This window comes from Elephantulus edwardii, unplaced genomic scaffold, assembly GCF_000299155.1.
Source record: "Elephantulus edwardii isolate Elephantulus edwardi_28Jun2011 unplaced genomic scaffold, EleEdw1.0 scaffold00163, whole genome shotgun sequence".
NCBI lineage: Eukaryota > Metazoa > Chordata > Mammalia > Macroscelidea > Macroscelididae > Elephantulus > Elephantulus edwardii.
The window spans coordinates 7,303,835-7,330,198 of record NW_006399913.1 but is presented as its reverse complement, the minus strand read 5'-3'; the positions used below and the strand labels follow the sequence as shown (position 1 = coordinate 7,330,198).

The window sequence follows — 26,364 nt, the reverse complement described above, 5'->3', positions numbered from 1 at the left end:
TATTTCTTTATTGTTAAGTGTCATTGAGTACAGCCCATGGTGGCCTTACGAACAAATCTGAAGCTCATCCGATCCTGGGCCATCCTCACCATCTCTGATACACTTGAGCTCATTTCTGTAGTCACTGTGTCAGTCCATCTGGTTGAAGGTCTTCACTTTTTCACCCACCCTCTATCTTTCCAAGCATGATGTCCTTTTCGAAGGAATAGCCTAGTTATGTGCCAAAGTATGTGAGATAAAGCTTTTTCATCCTTGCTTTCAAGGACTTTGCCTGTACCTTCTATAAGACATGTATGCTTGTTCTTTTGGCAGTGCATGCGATATTTGTTACTCATCTCCAACTGCAGTCAAAGGCATCAAATCTTCTGTCTTCCTTATTCTATTGAAAAGACCATGGCCTGAATTATTGCTATTCAATAATTTAGAGAGGTCCTTTTCTCAGTGCAAAACATTTCCTGACCTCCTGGATGCTGGTACCAAGGGTGTTGACGGTGGATCCAAGTAAGATAAATTGTTGATAATGTCAATCTTTTCTCCATCTATCATGTTGTCTATTAGTCCAGTGAGAAGTTTTGGTTTACTGCTGTTGAGACACAATCCATATTGTAGGCTATTTCTGCATTAAATGTTTCGTGTCCTCTTCACTTTCAGCAAGCAAGGTTTTGTTATCTGCACAATGCAGTTTTTAATGGGTCTTCCTTCAATCTTGATGCCACGTTCTTCTTCATATAGTCCAGCTTCTCAAATAATTTTTCAGCATTCAGGCTGAATATATATGGATACAAACCTATCTTAATATTAAACCACATAGTATACCCTTGCTCTGTTCACACAACAGTCTCTTGGTCTTGGTAAAGGTTTTGTATGAAAACAATTAAGTGTCCTGGGATCCTAGTTTTCTAGATATTAGCCATAATTTACTATGATACACACACTCAAATGTCTTTGCATTGTCAATAGAGAACAAATACACATTCTTTTGGTATTCTTTGCTTTAATTCAGAACCCATCTGACAATAGCAGTAATATCTCTAATTGCACAACCTTTTCTAAATCCAGCTTAAACTTCTGGCAATTCTCTAGTTATGCACTGTTCTAGCCATTTTTTTAAAAATTGGATTTCTGAGACGATACATTTTTTTGTTTGTTTAATTTTACACTGGTTTGCTTACAAAGTTTGCATGCATTGTTTTTCACAGCTGATCTTTCCTCTTTCATTTGCTTTCATGTGATATTAATAATACTGTTCAATTATTTCCACATTCTATTGATCACCTTTCTTGGGAATAGGAACTAAAATGTATCTTTTCCAGTCAGTTGTCCAGGGAGCTGTCCTCAAAATTTCTTGGCATAGACTGATAAGCACATCCAACATTTCATCTGTAAGTTAAAACACACCAATTGGTATCCCATTGACTCTTGGGGACTTATTTTTTACCAATGCCTTTAGGAACTTGAACTTCTTCCTTTGTTACCATTGGCTGTTGAGCATACAGTACTTCCTGAAATATTTCAGTGTTGGACAATTCTTTTTGGTACAGTAATTCTGTGTATTCTTTCCATCTTCTTCTAATACTTTTTGAAACAGTCAAGATTTTGTCCATAGCATCCCCCAATATTGCAATGCAAGGCTTGAATTTCTTTTGGAACCTTTCCTTGGTCTTCCTTTTGCTTCTTTACTAAATTATTTTTTTTTACTTGTCATCACTAATTTATTTTCTGTATGATTTTTGTTCTTTCAACAACAGACTGGATAGTACAGGCTAATAGTCTAAAAATGATACATTTTTTCCATTACTCTATGCCACATAGAAATTTCTTTTTATGATTATGATTGGTTCTTCTTTTGTTTGATTTTGTTCGTTTTACTCTTTTTTACTGGCCTTGGGCCATTTTTATTTTTACTTTCACATCTGTCTTCTGTTTTTTATGAGGGTTTTTTTTTGTTTGTTTGTTTTCACCCTGGTGGTGAAGCATCCTTTTACCAACTGAAAGGCCAGGACCTGCACTCAACAACTGGCCTATGGGAGAAAAATGTGGCAAACATCATCTAATGAGACTCTCTGCCCTGAGGACCCTCTGGAACAGCTCTCCATCACCTAAGAGGGTTGATATAAGTCCATATCAACGCAGTGGCAATGAAATTGATATATGATCTTGAAAACTAAAAAAGGTCCTCTTATTTTTAGGTATATTTTTGCTGTTGTTTTGTTTATTTTTTTAGGTGTCAATTTAGCAGTATTGGATATTTAACCTTCCTAATTCTATATGCATGCTTGGGGAGTTAATTTATAATGTCACAAATTTTGATACAAATGGTTGGGTTTCACTTTGTTGAGGCAAATGTTTGTATGGTTATGTTTTCTTTCGGGGACACTTCTGTACAAGCTATTCTATGGTATTGTAAATATTTCCTTCTGTGTTGCCTTCTATACAAAATATTCCCAACTCCAAGCTTGCTTGCAATTTCTCTCGGTACTAGCGCCCTGTCTGTACTGGGCCTCACTGAGATTCAACAGCACAGCGTCACTATTTCCCATTATCCTCTCCTGTTCAATGTCCTGTGAATACCACATCCAATCTGTGCTGCCTTAAAAAATCAGGCCACAGCTTCCTCAGATTAGTTCCTTTTCTGTGTTCTCCACTTGGATCTTTGCCCAATTCCATCTCAAAATGGTTTCACTGAACAAATGCTTCATGCAGAAACAAATGGTTTGACTCGCCTTCTATACTGTCCTCACTTCTCGTCTCCCTAACTGCTGGACTCACTTTCTCGAACACCTTACTTGCTGTCCAGATTTTGAGAGTTCAGTCTGCTCTTGCTTTCACTGCTAGTGGTTAGCTGCTGGGAGATTAAATGGGACCATCCATTCACTTTGCTACCTTGGTTTGCACTTTCAGTCTATATTTCTATGAGTAATTTTTCTACTGGATCTCTCTGTCGGGTCCTGGTTTTGTCAGGCAAAACTTTGAGCTCATGTAGCTTCCCCCTTCATAGATTTCTTCACGTTTAGGGCAGGTAACAAGTGTATGCTGTTACTAGTTCTGAAATCTCTATTCAATATTGCTATACTTGTCTATTGTGGTTTTTAGATGTTACTTAATGGCTCAAATTTACAGTGTAACAGAATAAAATATTGGTCCTACAGCACTCTCACAATTATGACTTTGTTTGAGTCCATTGTTGCAGCTAGTGTGTCAGTTCATCTCATTGACAGTCTTCCTTTTTTTCCACTGACCTACTTTACCAAACATGATTTCCCCTATGAGATTGTTTCTGCAGGAAGTCTCATGTGAGCTTGTTGCTATCTCTTTCCTTTCCTCTAGCCATCCAACCATCTATTCATATGATTAATTATAGTCAAGTCACTATCCTGACAGCTTTAAAAATATTAATCTATTTACTTTTTGTAAAATTCTGTAAGGTTGTTGTTGTGGTTAGGTATGTTGAGTTGCTTGTGACTCATAGGACCCTATGTACAACAAACAGCTCTGAACCCTGCTCTTTCTTGAGCCAACCTCATTGTCTCTGCCACACCTACTCCCATTACCCCAGTCACTGAATGAATCCATTACATCCAGGGTCTTGCTCTCTTGTCCTGTCTGCCCACCCTTCCAAGCGTGAACCAGTCCCTCCTTACAATATTCCCACAGTATGTCAGACAAGACTTAAAATGCTTGCCTCCAAGAAGTAACCAGGTTTCATCCTTTCCAGGATGAACCTGTTCTCCTAGCAGTCCGTGGTAGGTTCAATACTCTTCTCCAACACCACAATTCAAAGGCATCAATTTTTTTTCCTTATCATCCATAGGTGGAAGGAGGAGTGGCATCCACTTCCATAATAGCTTGCCTCCGGAAACCCTATGAACTTGGAGAGAGGATGAAAGGCACCCAAGCGTCAAGGACTCTCCTTCATAGGGTCGCTATGAGTCGCCTGCGACTCGACACCACTTAACAACAACAACAACATCATCCATAGCCATTGTTCAACTCTCTGATGCATAGCAAGTGAAGACCAGGGCCTGGATCAGGTTTACCTTAGTCTCTAGACTGGCATCTTTGCTCTTTAGTACTCTGGAGAGGTCTCTGACAATAGGTTTTCCCAATGTAATTAGTATTTTGATTTGCTGGCTGCTAGTACCAAGAGTGTTGATTGCTGCTGGTACCAATGCTGTTGGTTGTGGAGCCAAGCAAACGGAAGCTTTCAACAATCTCAATCTCCTCACTGTCTATCATGATGGCTGCCAGTTGTTCCAGTGGTAAGAATCTTTATTTTCTGAAGTTGAGTTTAAATTCATATTTAAGGCTGCAGACCTTGCTGCAGTAAATACCTTAAGTCCTCATCAGTTTTGGCAAGCAAGGTGTTGATGAGTCTTCCTTCAATAACATATTCCTCCTCAAAGAGACAAGCCTCCTGGATGATCTATTCCACATATAGATTGAAAAGGTATGGAAATAGGACTCATCTCTGGCATATACCTTTCCTGATTTTGAATCATGCAGTGTTTCCTTGCTCTGTTTTGAAGACTGCCTCCAGGTCAAAGTATAGGTTTTGCACACGCACAATCAAGTGTTCTGGGATCCCCATTTTTCTCAGAGTCAACCACAGTTTGTTGTGATCCACAGTCAAAGGCCTTTGCATTGTCAATGAATCACAGGCGTTCCTCTGGTATTCCCTGCTTTCAGCTAAGATTCATCTAATATTGGCTAAGTGCTATGGACTTTTCTAAACCCAGCTTGCACATCTGGCAGTTCTCTGTTGATGTGCTGTTCCAATCATTTTTGGACAATTTTCAGCAGGATCTTGCTTGCATATTTTGCATCATTTTTTCAATTTTGTTAATGAAGAAGTTAAGAACATGTTTAAGTTCTTACAGATGAAAAAAAGTCAACTCTAATGCTCCCTGATTTAGATCTTAGTGTTGATAGGTAAAGAAGGTATACTTCTTGGATTTGACGGATGTAATACAGGTTTCTGGAAAGACCATGCAAAATGGTACCTGCAACTGCATGTTTCTTTACTGTATATAAACAGAACATTTTCCTACTCCCAACTCCTCAGATTTGATTCAGGCAGAAGAGAGCTAAAGTCAGGAAAATGTGTTAACTTTTCTTTGTTCTTTTTGTCCCTTTTTGTTATAAAAATGCAATTTAGAGTAATCTCTATTGAATTTATCAAAGCCAAACATTTATTTGTTTAGAAACTATGTTTTAAAATATCCACATTTTCCTTGAAAGCCTTCAGGTGCAAAATTAGCATCTTAATAAGATGAAGAATCAGAAGCACATATCTCTTTATTACTGTTAACTGGAGAAATTAATGAAAACATGTTGTAACAAGGGTTTTCTTTTGTTGGTTCTTTTTTTTTTTTAAAGTGTAACTTCCATTTTATTTTCAGACGAGTTTTTTCTTCAGCCTTTTAAGGAATCAAATCCTTACATGGGCTTTGGTGGTGGTCGTGGGGCAGCACCTGCAGGTCTAAATCTAGATGAAGGTGTCCGGTCCTTTCGGGCTTCATGAGGACGGTTCCTCACCACCTTGCTGTGAATGGCACAACTCACACAGTAGTGCAGTTTCACATTGAGTTTGGAAGCACATAGGCGTTGAAAACACTTGCTTCGGAAATGTCCCTGACAGCAGCTGCCTCTACTATATTTAGGATTACGAACTTCTTAATTGCCTTGTCTTTGGGCACGCACCGGGCGCAGTTCGTGCAGCGAATAGGCTGCACGTGGCCGGGGCCCTTTTTGGCACTACTGTTGTTTCTCCTTTTCTTCGTCATTTTGGAAGCGAGGGTCCGAGAGCACAAGGTTGTTTTAAAAGTTCTCCTCTGGTGCAACCACTGTGGAAAGCGATGTGGCGCTTTCTCAAGAAGTTGCAAACAGAAATACCATTTGACCCAGCAATTCCACTACTGGGAATATACCCCAAAGAGACCATAACTGACATCCAAGCAGATATATGCATACCCATGTTTATCGCGGCTTTGTTCACAATAGCAAGGAGTTGGAAACAACCTAAGTGCTCATCAACAAACAAATAGATAGAGAAGCTGTGGTATATTCAAACAACGGAATACTACGCTGAATTGAAAAACAAGGAACTCATGCAATATTATTCAAAACGAATGACCCTGGAGGACATTATGCTGAGTGAAATATCTCAGTCACAAAAGGACGAATACTGCATGTTGCCACTGTTGTAAAACAGGACTGACAGCGGAGTTGGGGGGGGGGACTGAGAAATTTGGGATAAATAATGTATACTGCATTGAAACAGATGAGGGAGAAAACTGTTTAAAAGGGATATGTGATTAGATATTATTGTCATGACAGGAGTCCAGAATTGCATAGTGGAGTGGACCTAGGGGGAGGGATTGTAAAACAATGGGGTAAACTTTTACTTTTCAAAGAGAAGAGTGGGGGGGGGCAGGGAGAAAAGTACAAAAATGAATGAATGGAAATCCAAAGTCTGTAAATTTTCATTAAAATTAATAAAAAAAAAGTTCTCCTAATGGCTTAGTTTCTATTTAGAAAAGGAGAAAGTGTTCTGCCCACGAAATGCCCCTCAAAGGAAATCCAATTACACGCATGTAAATACAAGAGTGTTTATTCTTTAGAAAATTCCACATGTGGAGACTTTCTCCCTCAGTAGGAAGGTGGCGAGGGACAAAGTCCCGAGTCCCCCTCCGCAATTGTTTTTAAGGCTTTCCTGGGCGCTACTGTTGGGGAGGGGAGATTGGGAGCATGCCTGGTGGGCCGTGGGTTCAGTTATGTGGGTCAGCTTTTGATGGGCTGGCTACTTTGCCCGCCGTTACTCTTTTTGTGTCACATAGACACTAGTTTATTCTTTACTTTGCAAGGACAGATAAGACTTTACCTGGCGCGTTTGTGTTTAAGCTAAGAATTTTTATGGCCCGCTTCTGCTTCTGGTATTACTGTCCCCTCGGAAAGCATTAACTTTTTCAATCACATACTATTTGTATGCATATTATTAATAAAAATTTTGGCTTTGTGCACCATTATTTTAAACCCAAACTGAAAAATAGTTCTTAGCTTGAGAATTCCTTTAAACGGAAATTAACAAATTGACTATTCATATATAGCAGATGAAGATCTGAACCCCAGTAAATCCACTAACACATATACAACTATAACAGAATGATTAAAAGAAATTTCCCAAATATAAGAATAAAATACAGCTGACACCTCAGGAAAAAAGGTAGTAGTAAACTAGAACTTGTTTATTGAATCTCTGAAGAGTAGGTAATCTTGTCTTTATTCCCAGTGTAAAGCAGAAGGCTAGAACAAGGTATGTACAGTGATGTAGGATTGCTCCTTTACCACTGAATAGAGAAAATAATTTTACTTTAGCTTTTCCACCAAAAGAAAAGGCACCACAATTACTATTCAAAGACAGAATGGCCTACTTGTAGATTGGATAATGAATATTAATCCATAAGGACTCTTGTGAGCACTTGGCAGCACGTAACATCCATTTTACTTCTATGACCTTGTCCTTTATTTACTAACGTGGGCATTGGCAAATGCAATCATATTTTATTCATAGAAATATTATGGATATGAAGATTGATCTGCAGAGATTTCATTGACTGCTTTATTTTATAATGAGTTAAGTCGTTTTGCCTTTAGTATTTTCGTGTGTGTTTTGTCCTTGTGTGTGTGTGTGTGTATGTGTGTGTGTGTGTGTGTCTCCCTCTGTATTCCTTCTGCTTCTCAGTTTAGAAAATCAGAAAAAATATGGGCCTGTCATTAATTCTGTTATCAACACAGAGGGAAAACATATGTGCATGTGTGTTGTTGCCAAGGTTATAATTTGTAAAAAAAACCTGTCATTGTTAATTTTGGAGAGTGTTACTGAGTCATTATTAGAAATGGGGTTTTGTATAGTATTATTTTTCAGAAATTTAGTTTCTTAAATGTATTTTCTTTTTAATTTGCCCATCTTTCATAATTTCTAAACATTATTCTTTAGCTCTGGAAAATAGCATTCCACAAGTCATAACTAATCTTATTGAATAGCTGCTTTCTGCCTAACATTCTAGTTGCTGAAAGTACATGAATAAAGAAAGCAGTCAAGTGCTTGTGGCCATGAAGTCCACTTTGCAAGGAGAAGGCAGACCATAAGTACATAGATAAAATAATTACCATAGGAATAAACACCATTGAGAAATAGAAAGAATCTATTCTTTTACCATGAGAAAGTAGCATGCTATACTAGTCAAGGACAGGAGCAAGTGATCCTGATCAAAGTATGAATTACAGAAACAATTCCTTTTTGTTGTTGCGTGATCTTGAAAAGGTTGTAGAGCTTTTCTATGTTTAGTTTCTTCTTCTCTAAAATGAGGCCAACCTAGACTCTATCTCTTGGTTTGCTTTAAGTATTTAATGAGTTAATAGCTGGAAAGGACTTGGAAATAGTACTTGAAAATATTAAGTACGTTGGGACACTACCTTTCGTTATTTTAGTAGCTAACATTTACTAAGTGTTTTATATGGGCTAATCATGACAGCAAAAAATTTTTAAAATTACCCTGTGAAGTAGTATTATTAACTCATTTTCACAAACATTTGAAGATTAAATCCATAGATTTTAAATAGATTCTGCCTCATGGAAACCTTGCAGCACAGAGTACAACTGCCCCGCAGGATTTCCATGGCCAGAATCGTGGAAGTATATGGACCCTCCCCCCACCCTGGTGTGTTTGAAACATTGATCTTTTGGTTCAAGTCCAGTGAGTCACCACTTCACCAACAGAGATCCTTTCAAAGTTAAAGCAGCTTCATAATTTCCACCATATCAGGCAGCTATAAAGTAGCAGAAGTACTCTGTGTTGACCCCTACCCAAGCATCTGTCTGTCTTTCTTCATAGCAGTTTTTTCTAACCATTTCCTTCCAGCACTTATTAATTGACCTATTACTATGTATACATCTCAGGTTTGTGACTTGAGAGCTAATTCCTACTGGCAATCAAATTAATCTCCAATTTTCTTTCCTTTTCTGACTCGACTCTGATCTGTGTCCCTTCCTCTTTTATGTCTATGTTTGCAACTGCCTAAAACCAGGTTTTTCATTTCCGTAGCCATATACTTTACATATATTAGATGCAAATAGAATTATTTCTCAACCAAGCATCTTGCACTTTGAGGTGATAGAGTTTCTAGTTGGTTTTTATTCTCTCCATTAGATACTTTAGTGCGAAGTGTCTAAGGAAAGTATTTTCCATTTTCCATGCCCTAGATTTCACCCATTTAGTTGAAATTCAGAATTGCTACTATTTTTCTTTTCATGACCTTTACAGATGTCTTTTTTTTTTCTCTTTCTAATCACAGTTCCATTTAAACTAAATGACATACAGAAATCCTCACTTCAGTGGTAATCTGCTCTCTTTTTATATCCAATTCTAAACCATAATCACTACCCTCCCTCCTTCAATTGCTAAGACACGTGGTTTGTGTTTTATTAAGCAACAGCTTGTCAGATTTACGAAAAGTGCTAAGAGAGCCAAGGAGAGTTCTAAGGCTCCAGGGCTTAGCTGTCTACTATGGCTGAAATTCTATTGAGCATTTATAAAATGTGTCAAATTAATCAACAGACTGGATTTTAGGGGAGAAAAATGAAAGATATTGTATAAAGAAAAGAGATGTGTATCAAACGATTTAAACTTGGAGAGAGAATTCTGATTAGAGCCAAGGCTCTAAGATAGCACTAAGCATGTTTAATGAGATTTTTAAAGAGAAAATTCTATAAAAATACATGCATGAATTTAGCCTAGACAAGTTTGTCTTGGAGAAAGTGTAGCCAGGAGGCTCCTTGGAGGCGAAGATGGTGAAGTTTGCCCCTCATATTGTGAACATGTGGCTAGCTAGGTGAGGCTATTTCTTGGAAAGGGACATCATGCTTAGAAAGATGTCCAGCTAAGGAGAGGAAGACTCCCAGAAAGATAGGCTGACACAATGATGTCAGCAATGAGCTCTAGTGTGTCAGAGATTATATGAACGGTACAGGGCAGGGCAAGGTTCAGGTCAGCTCTTCATAGGATCTCCCCTGAGTCATACTCAGTGCAACAGCACCTAACAACAAGAATTTCCATTCCTAAATATGTGAACTACTCCACTCCCGGTGCTTAGAACAGAGGTTTGCTTTAGTCTCTACCCAACTATTTTATTGTTTATCATTATCTTTAGGATCAGTGTGACTTTCTTCACATTATTAAACTCATTTTCACAATGTTTGGGCTGAAAAAAGCAGAAAAAGAGATAGACACTCAGATCTTCTTTGTTAGATTGGCTCATTCATTCATCAAATACATATCAACTGCCTTCTTTGCCATTCCTTTGTCTTTTGCCTTATATTCTGCAGGGAGGTCAAGAATACAAAATAGTGAGGTAGAACAGAGTTGGTATTTATGCTATACTAGTAAAGTGGAGGTGTAGTGAAGAAGCGCTTCCTGGAGGAAGTGATCTTCCGCTGATCTTTGGAGGCAAGAATTTGAAAGGTAGAGGAGAAGAGGAAGCTCTTAGAATATGGTGCAATAATCACTAGAACACAAAGAACAAAACACGAATGCATAATAGGTGAATGATAGGGAATTTTGTATTATTACAATGTAAAGTACAAAGGAAAAGATCACTGGGGAGAAGTAAGGAGCAGCTTACATTTAGATATCTATTTTAAGTAGAAAATTACTTTGTAAAATTGTTATTGGCATATTGGAACTGCTCTGTAAATGCATCTTTATATTTGTCTAAATATCAACTCTTAAAAGATAGATTATCTCCTACATCTAAGCATTATATCTGCATTTTCTTTATAGTTCTATAGTCACAGAGTCCGTAAACACAAATTCTGAGAGAAATTTGACAGTGTGGGGGCTGAGGAAAACAATGATGTACACGTAATATTTCAACAGAAAGACTACACAATGCTTAGCAAAAAAATAATTTGACTAGGTACAAAGGAAGTCCATTTTCTTATGTATTTTATTTAGAAATAAAAATGGACTTCCTTTGTACCTAGTTAAATTATTCACCCATATTCATAAGCGTTTTTAAGACCTCATATTTCAGGGGTAGATGGCTCATCCTGCTTCTTAGTCTGTCTTAGTCTGGAAGCTCTGTGAAACCTGTCCATCATGGGTAACACTGCCAGTATTTGAAATGCCAGTGGCCTAATTCCTCACATCACAGCAACATGCAAACCACCACGCCTCGGCCACCTTACAGACTGTGATGTCAAAGGTTCAAAAAGTCTTTCCTAGCTGTTGATTAACCATTTATTTTGTGTTGAAGTATTTATTGTATTAAGAGGAGAAGATTAGGGTGGGATACAAGTCCCACCCTACTAGAGAAGCATATAAACCTATGAGAGCTAAATGCTAGCTCTCTTTTTGGACAGCCTGCTTTCAGTTGCCTTATAACTGATAGTCTACAATGATCATCAGTTTCTGCAATACTGGTTTGCATTACCTACAGTTATGTAAGTTATTCCTCTGGTCTGAGTCTCTGAGAAATTTTCAACAAACAACTGAACCCAAGGAACATGCATGAGTGGGAAAACTGAAGAAAAGATGGACTGCTGATGTTGGAAATCATGGAGTTATACAGCAAATCAAACAGCTGGGATACTGTTGACTCTGCACTTGTATCTGGTCTGCTACTAATCTTAGCAGAATAAACTATGAATGCATAGATGAATGGTAAAAATGAAAATATGATTAACTATTTCTCAGTACACTGTTACGAATGTTTGTCCTTTGGTTCCTAATAAATAGAAACTCCTAGGTTTAAAACATCTACTTTTTCTCAGTAATTATCTCTGCATGCCCTGTTTCCTTCTTCTCTCGAATATTTACATCTTCATTTTTATAGTATTGCTTTACTTTAATAATGACTATATAGGCACACTACTTTCATAATTTCTATGAATACTTCTTCAGTGCCACCCTACCCCTGCAATTTTATAGACAATTGTGTTTCTTCTAAAAAGTTCTTTGGGTCTTCTGTTGGTGATTGCTAAGCGCATGACAGCTAGGAATTGCCTATAGAATATAACATTCCTTATTTTGATTGTTGGAAAAAATCCTCTCACAATGAGTAATAACTGGTAACTTATTTTCTAAAAATTATATTAAAAAGAAAATTAAAAATTAAAAATACAAAATAGAGTATCATTATTTACATTATTTACAGGAATCAGTCCTTTATAATGGTTCTTCTTCTGAATGGCCTCAAAAAAACAAACAAAAATTCTGTATTGTCTATAAAAAGAAATGATTGTAAATATATGAAAACTCCTGCACGAAACTAGGTAAATTTACTCATATTCATAAGATAATTAATGATTTTAATCTTGATTCCAGATTTCTCTAGATTCCAATGACCTTTTTAAAGAATACTAATTGCCCCAAAGTTTTCCAAGAAAACTTGACTAGTTAATGAAGAACAATTGCACAGAAATTTCTAGTAAGTCATATGATCCCTTAGTGATTTAGCTAGTACATTGTGTATTATCATAGTTATATTGTAAAAAACTCTAATATTTACAAAATCAACCAGCTGGTTTGTAAAAAAAAACTACGGAATGTATGAAGAACAGGTGTCAATGCTAAAACAACTAAGAAATACTGGATGTCTTTTCATATAACATTAAACAACTCCGAGGGGGAAAACCCAGAAGATTAAAAAGACTGTTTTACCTATGACTCTTAATTTGCTATTAATGAGATAAACAGAATAGAGGTAAAATTATGTCAAACCCACAATATATAATCATGAAGTCTGACAGTTTTAGAGAAAGTACGATATGGTTGTCTGGTGTTTTATGAACTTATGCAGTTACTGTATCAGTGGTCACCATCATATGCAAGTAATACATAAAAGCAAAAACACCTTGGTCATTTCCCTGCAATCTCATTTCCTACTCCAAATGTAACTGATGTAACAAGATATATACATATTTCCAGACCTTTTTCCTATGTATTTTAGAAATTGTGTGTATGTATAGAAATGTAAGTGATAAGAAAGCCTATAAAAAACCACAAATAATAAGTATAATGTTTACTAAGCACACAAAAATGAAATAAAAATTTCTGGCTACAATTTGAAGTCACAGTATTTGCTAGTTATGTGACCTTGGGGAAGCCAATGTCACTGAGTGCCGATTTCCTCATCTATGAAACAAGAAAAATTATAATGGTACTGTCTATTCACCTCTTTGAAAAGTATATATGTACATACACACATATATATTTAATATATACTCTTTATATATTGAAAATTCCTATACCCTGGGTAAGTAATACTTTGTGTTTTATTTAATGTCTCCAAGGCCAACAATAATACACAAAGCTAATTTAAGTGTTGGTAGGGGGAAAAACAACCCATAAACTTTGTCTATTTTTTTATACATCAAAATGAAATCAGGAAAGGAGTGTGTCGGAGATGCATCCTGTCTCCATACCGTTTCAATCTATATGCAAAACAGATCATTCAGGATTATCCAGATTATGAGGAGGAATGCGGCATCAGGATTAGCGGAAGATTCATCAACAATCTATGTTACGCAGATGACACAACCTTGCTTGCTGAAACTGAGGAGGACTTGAAGTGCTTGCTGCAGAAGTTCAAGGGCTGTAGTCTTCAATGTGGAGTGAAACTCGACATCAATAACACAAAGGTTCTCACCACTGGACCAAATTGGCAGCACCATCATAGATAAAGAAGAGATTGAGATTGTCAATAATTTCAGCTTGCTTGGTCCCACAATCAATACTCTTGGCACCAACAGTCAGGAAATCAACAGATGAATTGGATTAGGAAAGTCTGCTGTCAGGGACCTCTCCAGAGTGCTTAAAGTACAAAGATGTCCAGATATTACAGTGTGCCTGATCCAGGTCATGTTCTTCACACTTACTTGTTATGCATCAGATGCTATGCATCAGAGAGCTGGACAAAGACTAAGGAGGACAGAAGAAGAATTGATGCCATTGAGTTGTGGTGCTGGAGGACAGCGTATCAAATTCAGTACAGTATTCTGTAAGGGGTTCAGATCCGTTGTTCATAGGGTCACTGTGAGTCGTACTTGACTCAACAACAATGGGTGGCCTAGTGTATAAGGAATTGTATTATTAACCCCAAAGCAAGTGGATACAATCCACCAGCTGCTCTGAGGCAGAAAGAAGGGCATCTCTTCCCATGTGATTTACAGTCTCTGAAAACCCACTGAAGGGTCAGCAATGGCAAGGGTCCTGACTTGATGGCAATGAATTCCCTAGTTGAAATAATTCTTCACAGGTGAGGAAAGTAAATTATAAAGAAAAAAATGGCTAGTGTTAAAGCCACATTTCTTCAAGTTGGTGCTAGAATACTGGTCCTTTCTTCCAATTCCAGAGTCTTTAGTGTTTTTTCCCCCCATTCAAAATGTGCTTGTTAAATGCTTTTTCATAATGCTTATGCAATTTCTGACCAAGATTCACAGCTGGACTTAAAATATATTGCACTGGCATTTAAAATGTAGTTATTTGCACTGGGAAAATATTTCAATATGTTACAGCTGCTCATTCATATGCATAAAGCTACATAGATAAGATATTGATTTAGAGAAAGAAATATATATTGCATTGTAAGTAAACTTCTTGGATGATGTACGTACTGTTATATTTATGAGAACCTTCAGATGCAAAATATATTCTCTAGGATATAAATAATATATTCAGTTCAAACTTGCATATTATCTTTGACCTGATATAAAAATGTGCCATGTGTCTAACTGTGGTTTAAGTTCTGTGTCTGTGGTAACCATGAACAAAATAAAATTTTACTTCTTGGGGAAGATAATAGATACTTTTCTATATGCACTGGTCTCATATCTTAAAAGAAGATAAAAAAAATTGTTTCAATGAATTTCTACTTTAAAATATAGTGGGGTGTTCAAAGAAATTTTACACCAATGCCTTAATAACTTATTGGTTCAGAGGGGGCTTTGCCAGGGCTGAGTTCAATCTTACCTCATCATTCCTCTCTGCTGCTTTGCTCACATGCAAGGAAGGTCATAATTAAAATTACAAAGCCTGTGGAGTTTCATTCTGTATTTAAAAGGATGGGATAAAGAAAGCAGAGCTGAATGACCAATGAACTGATGAGTTCTCCTGGAGTCTGACCCAGCACTAGTAAAACCTACTGGGGCATGAGTGATGCAAGCAGATGGGACTATGTATGCCAGGAATCAAACTTGGCCATGTGCTTTATGGGCCTTTGCCTGGTATTCTGGGCACATGGCATTCACAATTACAAGGAGATTGGCAATTGCTATAGTTATTACTGCAGCAGTGCTGCTCAAACCTTAATGTGTATGCATGGCACTTGAGGATCTTGTTACATTCTGACACAGTAGGCCTAGGCAGATCCAAGATTCTGCATTTCTAATGTTGTTGTTGTTACTGTTAGGTGCTGTTGAGTCTGACTCACAGCGACACTATGAACAGTCAACCTGAACCCTGCCCTATCCTGTGCAATCCTCGTCATCATTTCTGTCCTATACACTAGGTTCCTAGTAAGTGTCTATGCTTCTGATCCACAGTCAAGTCACATTGTACAAAGCAAGGCTCTATAATCATTTAGAATGACTGATTATCCCTCCAGTTATCCACATGATGTACTCCTCCACTTCACTTCATTTGGGACTCTGCTCATATATTGTTGTAGTTGTTATTAGGTGTCATCAAGTCACCTGTTTTTCATAGCAACCCTGTGAACAACAGACCTGAACCTTGCCCTATCCTGTGCCATCCTCACAATCTCCAACCTGGCTTAGCACACTGTTGCGGTCACTGTTTCAACCCATCTTATCTCTGACCCTCTACTCTTCCCAGTATGATGCTCCCCTGTCCCCCAAAGGGCCAACCCCATCTGACTAAAAGAAAAACAACTTTATCTTGCAGGAAGTGTAATCAATGTGCTCCTTAGAGGCAAGAATGGTGAAACTTCACTCAAATATTGTTGTTGATTGCTGTGAAGTTGAGCATGACCCATAGCAACTCTGAACAAAAGACCTGAAGCCTTTCTATAACTATTGTCGTTTCTCAAAGTTCATAGAGTTTCCAGAGACATGTAGTTTAGAAAGCGGATGCTACTCCTCCTTCCAATTAGTAAGACCTTGTTAGTAAGGTCTTTACTGCACACCATATACAGTTTAATTATTGTTGAGTCAGAATGAATTTATAGCTGATCTTCCAGCAGGTTTTTTGGAAAACGTTAAACCTTGCCTTTATTTCTCCTGTGGAGTGGCTGCCTGTATTTCTCCTGTGGAGTGGCTGGTAGATTTAGGCTAGCAGCACAACTTGCTTTAGGACTACAAGACCATAGCTCCTTCTGTATATAGAACTGCTCTTATTTTCACTTTAACTCTATTTCATATTTATTTACACTGTTTATCAGCACCTGAGAAATTTATATTTGTTTATTGTTTTTATTTTTCTACTAGAATTTAAGTGTCACTAGCAACAGGCTTTTTGGTTGAATATATCACCACTTCCCTACAAAATTGGCTGAAGTATCCTAAGAGTTCATTGAAAATTATTTTACTAGATGAATATGACCTCTCTACTACCAGTTCTATAAACGAGACCATACTTCTCAGTATTAGACTGTAACTTACTCTGTACTTTGGAACTATCTCTTATAGAAGCTCAAAAAACCTTAAATAACAAGACTCAGATCAACTTTATAAAAAATAACCAAAGGGATATTCAATTCTCCTGCCATTGCATTGACTCTCAATTGCTACAGTCACTCTATAGGACACAATAGAAGTCTTTCACAGGATTTCCAAGGCTGTAAATCTTTACAGAAGTAGATTGTCACATATTTCTCGTGTGAAGTGGTGGGTGGATTCAAACTGCCAACCTTTGGGTTGATAGCAAAACCCCTATTATATCAACAAGGCTCCTTATTAAAGAGTAAAAAGTGGAGGAAATAAAAGTTGTTTCCCACTCTCTACTCAACTCCCTGCTCATCACCTATTTAATTTTCTGTTCATTTCCCTCTTTCCTACTTGTAAATCTGTTCACGAGGCCCTTGCAACATCTTAGCAATGCCCAGAATAGTCATATTGAACACACAGGGCCAGCTTTGCAATTAATTATCTTCATTTTGTGCTTTACACAATACTTTTTATTATCTACCTGCTTCGCCTAGTGGCTTATTATTTCAACCTCAGTCATTTATCTCCCACTAAATATACATATTTTCATATTAATGGGAAGTAAGAAATACTGTGTAGATTTGCTCCAATCTGTTTCAAAGAAAAGCTCTGTCAGAGATTTTAAAACAAATGTATAATTGGGGTGTAATCAATGTCACATTTTATCTTTGGTGCTAAAGTTGGGTTTAAGAATTTAAAAAAATGTAAAAGCTTTAATAATCTTTTGTGTTGGCAGCACAAAGCCACAGCTGTTTACTTTCTGCAATGTAGAAGAAAGGGAGTCTATTCATTAGTGCCTCTAAAGGTTTTGAAACAAAACTCAAAAAGGGAACATCTTAATGCAATATCAATATCAAATGAACTAATTCATCACCTGTGTATCTAATATTAAAACCTCAGACCATTCATTGAATATTAAGTCAGTCTCTCTCTCTCTCTCTCTCTCTCTCTCTCTCGTTGATGTCATTGAGTATCATCAGGTCAGAAGCGACCCATAGCTGACCCTCCAGCAGGTTGTCAGAGGCTGTTAACCTCACAGGAGGGTATTGACCAACCTTTTCCTTGGGAGCAGTTGGTCAATTAGAATTGCTTGCTTTTGGTATTACAGTACTGTTTATTACCACTACACCACCATTTGTCAACAAATCAAACATATCATGTTAAACTTCTAAACCAAAGAGAAAAGTATTTAAGTTTGTGAAAAAATTATATTCCTAATTATAATCAGAATGCCTTTGTGTTACAGTGGTGGAGAAGAGTATTGAACATACACCATGGACTGCCAAGAGAACAAACAGGTCTGAATTAGAGAGGATGAAACTAAGTTTCTCCTTGGAGGCAAGAATTTTGAAGCTCCATCTTACATACTTTGGGCAAGTGGCCAGGAGGGACCAGTCCTTGGAGAAGTACTTGGAAGTGTGGAGAGACAGCTCAAGAGAGGAAGAGCTTGGATGAGATGGATTGACACAGTAATTTAACTGGGGTAAGGGGGATAGGTGTGTCAGAGTCAATGAGACTGGCTCAGGATAGGGCAGAGTTCAACAACAACAACTTACTCAGAGAGACAACACAGAGATTAAACAAATAATACATATCCTTCCTTTCTCAGAGATTCCTCAATGAAGATGTGTGCAGACTATGCTAAGTGACCCCAAAGGCCTGAATTCAAACTTCAGGAGCTCGGAGAATAGATCATTCAACATTGTCTGAGAGAAAGAAGACTGTTTCATAGTGGAATTGGCTTCAGGGGACTCTGAAGGTAAGTAAAGATTCTATGGATGGAGTAAGACAAAGAATTTCTATGTAGAGTAACCACAGAGAGTCACAAACATATGATAGTTCAGCAGGGAGAGAGTGAAAAGAAATTAGCATGGTGGTTGGGTGGTGGTGTGGATGAAGAAAAGGCAAACTGAGAAGGGCAAACAAAAGGAAGCTTTCACACATCCCTGCTCTCCCTCTCTGTCTACTACTACTACTATTAATTGTCATCTAGTTGGAATTGACTCATAGCTGACTCTCCTGTGGGTTTTCAGATGGTGTTAATTTCACAGGAGAAGATAGCTCCTCTTTCTCAAGTGGAACAAATGGTGGATTTGAACCATGTGCCTTTGGGTTGGTAGTGGAACTCCTTAGCACTAGCCACTAGGGTTCCCATGTGTGTACATACATACATACATATGCACATATGTGTGGGAGTGGGTGGGCTTTGTCTCCCTGAGTGATTGGTGTAGGAGCATTTTCTCATGTGGGTTAAGAAATATTTTAACACAAGTAATACAAGTTATTATGAAAAGTAAGATTGTATTTCTTTTTAAAAATGAATTATTTATGATAATTCCATTTTCACAGTGCTTAAATGGAATGGTTTTTGGAGTATCAGGTGGCTGTTTTTGTTAATTGCCATCAAGTTGATTCTGACTCATGGTGATCCCATGTGAGAGCAGACAGACCTGATTCATAGGACTTTTCAGGCTGTGACGTTTCTGAAGGAGATCAACAGACCTTACTTTGGAGGTGTTCATGGGTGAGTCTAACCTATCAACTCTCTGGTTATTAGTTCAATGTTAACCATTTATGCCACCCAAAGAATATTAATAAACTCTTTTTAAAGGCAGAAAATTGCTTTATTATTACTAATACAATACATGTTACATTCAAAGATAGCAGGGGCTACTGCATAGGATAAAAAATGATTGTAAATTTGTTAACTATTATACCAGTTTTATATAACTGCAAATTACTTCAATTTTACCTCTTAGAATAGCTATTATCTAATACTGATGATGGATAAAGTGATTTGGACAACTGGGCCAACACTTACTGTGAGCAGAAGTCATTACAAGATTTTCGCCCTAGTTCTCAGTGTGTAACTTGACAGAGGAGATATTTTTAAAGTTATATTATGAGAACTACAAATTAATTATCAATTGTCATCATTTTGTTCTTTTCTTCCAATAATTTAAATGTAATTTTCTCACTAAAATTATTTCAAAATAGCTGAAAATACTACTAGAAATGATTTTGTGTTTTGTAACACATTTAATTAGTATGACCTGTGCCTTTGGAAAAAAAATGAAAAAGCAAAGTGATTAATTGTCAGTAGGATGAAGAACCTCTTCAACTTTCAAGTTTCTTCAAGTGGACACTCAAGTATTAGGAATGGTAAGTTTTACCCACTGTCAGCAAATATTTAAGAAATGCAATTTTGAGAAGCACACTGGAGATAGATTTATCAGAGAACAATTTTTTTTTCTTCTTTCTCTTCAAAAAAGAAATACCACCCATTTGAAAGGCCTGGCTCCATATCCTATGTTTCTGTAAAGTTCTCTTTTACTGTTCTGACACGTGAAGTTCTATTCCATCTCTGAATTTCATAGTTCTTAGAGAAAGTGCTGTTATTACAAAAACTAGCCAGATGCTTCCAGGAACTGGTATACTATGTAAAAGTCTTTTATTCCTGATAAGATAAAACATTCCTCAAAGACACAGATTATGCTATATGATTTGGAGAAAGCCAAGAATTTTCCAAATATCAAGTAATATTGAGAAAAGCATCAACAAAATTCCCATTAAAAGCACTTAAATGTGACTGTAAATATTCTCTGTAAGACTGGCTCTTGACTGGCAAAAAAAAAAAAAAGGCATAAAGAGTAGGACACTCCTTAATAGTGGTGCAAATTGAGGATCTATAGTGATATTTTCCTACTTAAATCTCATAGAATAAGATTCTTAATGAAATCTCAAAGAATGCTCTTGTTTCTACTCATTATTTTAAATGCATATAATTAATTCTTTCACCAAGACACTATGTACCTTAAGTGTCCTTAAACGACAGAAGCAACAGTTCCATCAATTTTCCATTCCAAATAATGATCAAGACTTGCTTACGCAGAAAATTTGCAAAGAAGAAATATGATTGCTTGATTTTGCCATTATCACATTTCCAACTGGTTTAAAGTTGAGATAAATTAGAATGCAAAACACAGAAGACATTCTGTGAATCCAATCTACACCTTAGCATTTTAAAAGAAGTTTGTGGCAGTTGTTATTTGCAGGGTTCTTTGGAAGCACTTTAAAAATCAATTTACATGGTTTATAAAATGTGCTCTAAATAGGCATCTAAGCAAGATATAGGAAAAACTCAGTAGAAAGGTAAAGACTTATACCGATAGAACTAGATCGATCACTTTGTCCTTTTAGAGCTTGAAATTATTCTCTTCAAGGTTCTTTGAATAATCTGTCTTCACTATCAAGTGTTTCTAAAGATATAAATATAGTCCTAACCACTGTATCCTCTGTAGAGTTGTTTAAGATCACATTTTTACATAATGGTCAGACAGTTAATGTTATTTGTCTGTGCCTCACTCAGATGAGAAGCATGGAATTTTGACTTAAAAGAAAACAGCTATAATTAAATTGAAGAATCTAGTGAAAAAGTTATTATTCCTATAGAGAATAGAATTGGTTTACCAAATCATGCTAACTCAGTTGTGTTCATCTCCTATCTTACAGTGAATATTTTTGGAGCTACTTGCCCTGTTATGAGACATGTTACATTGCAATCCCAAAGGTATGTGGTTCAAAACCACCAGCTGCTTCACAGAAGAAGGATGACTTATCTTCACCCATGTGATTCACTGCCTCTGAAAACCCACTGGAGGGTCAACTATGGATCAGTTCTAACTCGGTAGCACACAACAACAACAACAATAATGACATAGGAAGACTTCCTAAGACTGTTTAGGAAGAGTAAGAGTATGTTCCTTAGCTGTTATCTTTATCCATTTTTGAGAATGATGAATTTTCTGCTCCTCATATTTGCAGCCATTTTTTTGGCTAGATCATTTGGAGAAAATACTTTTTTGGTAACATGTTGCATTATCTAATTGAAAATTCTAATTCAAAGTCCAGGTAAAAATTCCTTTCATGTATTCTTGTACACACTTGTAACTTGCCACTATTAAAGGAAAAATCTAAGATGCCACAGGCAAGACAAAAACTCCTTTTAAAACAACAACAAAGTGAAATAGAGAGAATAACTATAAGAAAGAATCATTCAGAAGGTGCAAGAAAATGTGCAACATGAAATGTGCAAAGAAAATATGGCGGGCAGGGAAGAAAAGAAAAGAAAGACTCATTCAAAACTTTTAAGTCAGAGGAGCCCTTTATACCTACATGAACTCTTCTAATGTCTTATCCGGACCATAAACAATTCACTGAATTTTTTTAAAGACAGAAGTTTCTGGTTTTTATTTGTTTGAATTTTTTTTTTTGTCTGTTTGCTTGTACAAAGCCTACTCTGCAGACTACAGTATTTTTAAATGTTTCATTAATCAAACAGCAATCTATATACAACCACAAAATAAGTTTCAATTTATTTATCTGATCGATCATTAGCCTAACAGAAACAAACATTATAGTAAACCAAAGAGCAAAGTATGATTAATCCAATTTATGCCATCTCATCACATCTCCAGATTTACCCTGCTTTGCTCCAAACATGAACAGTCTATTGGAAAATAGGAAAATCATTTAAAAATTATCGAAATATTTTAAACAAAAAGTTGGAGCTGACTGTTGTTCATTTGAATTCATTTCTAAAATGTGACTTTCTAACAGCCTGATGTTTTCCTGGAAGGTTAAGGGTAACAAAGATTAATGTTTCACAGTAGGTAGTTTCTTGGTAGTTATTTTTAATAATTCAGTAATTGTGGTAAGTCTAGTTACCACAGATAATAAAAAAATAAATGTGGTTTCATACTCACATGGAAGCAATGCCTGAGCATTTGCTATAAATTTGGATTTGTACTGACCTTCAGGTTGGTATTGTGCTATAATGGTCACTGTCTGTCCAGCTCCCTTTAATGCCGCAGCTGCCTGCTCATGGGATGCTCCACGGAGGTCAATGCCATTCACCTGAAAAAGAGGATCAGAAAATTTTGATTGTTTCTGGGGGTTTTCATTCTGATCATCAGACGAAAAAATATTCTCAAATTTGAGACCTCTCTGAAGAAAATAATATCACGTGCTTCAAATATCCTTATGCTCTGCACAAGAGTTTGACTTTTAAACGTTCATGGTCTTGACATGTGTTCATTAGCTGAAGCATGCTCTGATGGTATTTATTCATGGTCTAGCCAACTGGGAAATGTTCACCTATCTGTGCCTACTACCAGAGTTTTAGTGTGTATAATGACTTTGTCTCTAGGGGTTGTCTAGATTTCTCATATGGATAAGAATGTTCATAATTAGGAGGAAAACAAAATAATAAAAAGAGACACATGTAACATACATAGGCAAGTATGTGCTGACAGAGGAATATATTCAGATGAGGATCTGGGGAGACTGCATGGGACTGGCTGCCTGCCAAATCCCTTTCTTTCTTTGGCCACTTGCCTGGACCTGTCATTCTGAGCTTGGTTAGAGAGCCCTGAGCCTTGTTCCAAAACAAACCTGACTGTCCCAGTTCTCATACACAATTCCAGAATGAATTCTGACAAAATGAAATGAAGAATATCTGGAGTTTATATAGCTATTGCTAACTCCAATTTAGGGGCCTATGCTAAAGAAAAACAGGGTGTCTGAAAAACAAGCACCAAATTTGGTCAGGTGGTGGGGGGAAACCTCTTAAATCAAATCAAATGAGAAGCAGAAGATAAATCTTCCCTGAATAAATTCCTTCTAAGTCAACACAACATAATTATTGGATGCTCTCCAATGGCAGGGCCCCATGTCTTTCCCAGCCTGCCCCAAATATGAATGATGTATGAGGACAAGATGATCAAGTCAAGCCCTCAAGCAACTTTTCTACTTGAACACACAGTAAGCTGAGTTCTCTATCTTACATTGAACGGAACTCTGATGGCCTAGTGACAGGAAGCTGTGCTGCAATCCCAGGTTTTTAAAGATGATGTCAGAAATGGGCTTCTTAGGCTATTACAATAGAACTGATTGGTTTATCTACTCGTAAAGTTGTATAATCATATAATCACTGTTTACCTCTCTCTAATCCTTCTTGACAATGTGTTTTGTGGATGATTGAGAAGTTACTTTCTTAATATAGTTTTCCTGTTAGGCATGGGATGGGTATTCACAACTTCAATTCTACCTTTTCATCTTCTCATAACTGTTGTTTTTAGGGGGTTTTAGTTGATTCTGACTCAGAGAAATCTTATATACAATAGAAGGAAATATTGATCGATCATGTGCCACCCTTACAATAATTGTGAGATTTGAACCCATTGTTTCAGTCATTGTGTAAATCTACCCCATTGAGAATCTTCCTCTTTCTTGCTAACTTTACCAACTCCTTCTCCAAGGACTCTTCTGATAAATATGTCCAAAGTATATGAGATATACTATTGCAACTTTTTTCTTTTAATGGAGCATTCTTTCTTTCTTCTAAAAACAGATTTATTCATTCTCTGGCAGGCCATATTCTTTACAAATACCATAGTTCGGGGGGGGGGGGAGGGATTGTGTACCAAAGAAGAAGTTTATCTTTTGCTTTTCAAAGAGAGAAGCAAACTGGGGTGAGGGGGGAAAAGAAAAAAATGCAACAATGAATGAATGAAAATTCAAAATCTCTGTAAATGTTCATTAAAATGAATAAAAAACCCACAAATACCATAGTTAAAATGCAGCAATTGTTTAGTCTTGCTTATTCATTGCTCATGTGTGTTACTGTGTACTGTCGAATTAGAGCCAACTCACAGCTGTTCCTCCAGTGGGTTTACAGAGGCATTTAATCACCTGGGAGAAGACTCCCCCAGTGTGACGCAATTTTTAATTTTTTGACTATTGTTGCCATGGGTTTAGATTGTGGATTTGTTGCCATGGGTTTAGATTGTGGATATAAGTAAAATGAAACCATCGACATTTTAAATCTTTTCTCCATCAATTATGATGTTGCCTATTCGTCCAGTGGAGGGGATTTCTGTTTTCGTGATGTTGCAATGTAATCCATACTGAAGGGTCGTTTTGATCTTCTGCAATAAGTGCTTAAGGTCGTCTTCACTTTCAACAAAGTTATGTCATCTATATAAGACAGGTTGTTAATGAGTTTTTCTCCAATCCTAATGTCCTATTTTTCTTTATATAGTACATAAAGTTTGAATAGCTATGGAGAAATGATACAAACCACATGCATATCTTTCTTAATTTTAAGCTATGCAGCATTCTCTTGTTTGGACAATTGCTTCTTAATCTATATATGGATTTCACATGAGCATAATTAAGTGATCTGGGATTGCCATTCTTCTCACTATTATCCATAATTTTGTTTTTTAATTATCTATACTTCTATTTGGAAGCAGGAGTGGCATCCACTTCCTAAACAACATGCCTCTGGAAACTCTATGAAATTTGATAAATGATTATAGTTATAGAAAGCTTCAGTCCTTTTTTCCCCCATAGTGTTGCTATGAGTCGTGCTTGACTCAACAGCAATCAACAACAAAATACTCCTATACTCTATGCAAACTCCTTTGCATAATCAACAGAACACAATTAAATACATTTCTGGAATTTTCTAATTCCAGTCCTTTTTTTTTTCCAACTTTTTGCAAGCCAATTATTAAGAATACACCTTTATTGCATGTTCAATTTTAGACTGAAGAAGTTGGTAGAAATCTTCAATTTCTTCCTCTTTGGCTTTTGTAATTGGTGTATATATTTGAATAATAATTATTTTGACAAGACTCTCTTGTATGTATATGGAAAGTATGTTATCACTCATTGCATTGTACTTCAGGATAGATTTCAAAATCCTCTTTTTGATCATGAATACACCAAACTCTTCAACTTGTCATTTCTAGCATAGAAATATATCATGTGATTGGTTCAAAATGACCAATATCAATCTATTTCAGCTCGCTAAGGCTAGGATGGTGGTTTGATGTGTTCCATTTCATTTTTTATAAGCTCCAATTTTCCTAGAATAATACTTATTAAATTCCAATTTTAAGCAATGTTTACAGCTGTTTTGTATATTCTATGTTCCAATAGTTAATGGATGTTTGCACCACTTATTTTTCTTTTCATGTGTGTAGTCTCAATTTATGTTGTGGGAAAAAAATTGTTCTTTAATGAATAAATCCTTGAGCATGAGATATTCCAGCATGTGATCTCTGGCATTATTTCTATCACTTATGTTACATTTCCAACTGCTAATTTTCTTCCTTTGTTTTTAACTACCAAATTCCGATCAACAATAATTATCAATGAATCTTGATTGCATAGCTAATCTAGTTTAGGCCTTCAAAAACTGGTAAAATTCTTCAATTTCTTCATCTTTTACATTAGTTGTTAATACAAAAATTTGACTAAAAATCTTATCTGGTTGTCTTTATAAGAGTATGAGCATTATCCTGTTACTGGGAGGACTGTACTTCAGGGTAGATATGGAAATGGTCTTTTTGAGAATCCTCTCTATGCAGTATTTATCCTTATAAGACTGAGTTAGTTTACTCAGAATAATGCCCTCCAGTCTCTCTCAAGTTATGCAATAATTTTCAAAATCATTGCTCCTGAGTGCTGTGATTTTCATTGACTTTGCAAAGGCATTTGACTGTGTAGATCATAACAAACTATGGCTGACTCTGAGAAGAATGGGAATCCCAGAACACTTGATCGTTCTAATG

General features: G+C 36.5%; 1 protein-coding gene across 6 annotated transcripts in view; it reads right to left on the bottom strand.

Annotated features, from left to right (window-relative positions):
* DLG2 (discs, large homolog 2 (Drosophila)) overlaps positions 1 to 26,364 on the bottom strand; it is a 1,891,340-nt gene that overhangs the window by 392,288 nt on the left and 1,472,688 nt on the right. For all 6 annotated transcript variants that reach the window (XM_006895272.1, XM_006895270.1, XM_006895271.1 and 3 more), the window contains one exon: positions 22,537 to 22,639. In XM_006895272.1, coding sequence (XP_006895334.1) covers positions 22,537 to 22,639 — 103 coding nt within the window. The remainder of the gene's footprint in view (positions 1 to 22,536; positions 22,640 to 26,364) is intronic.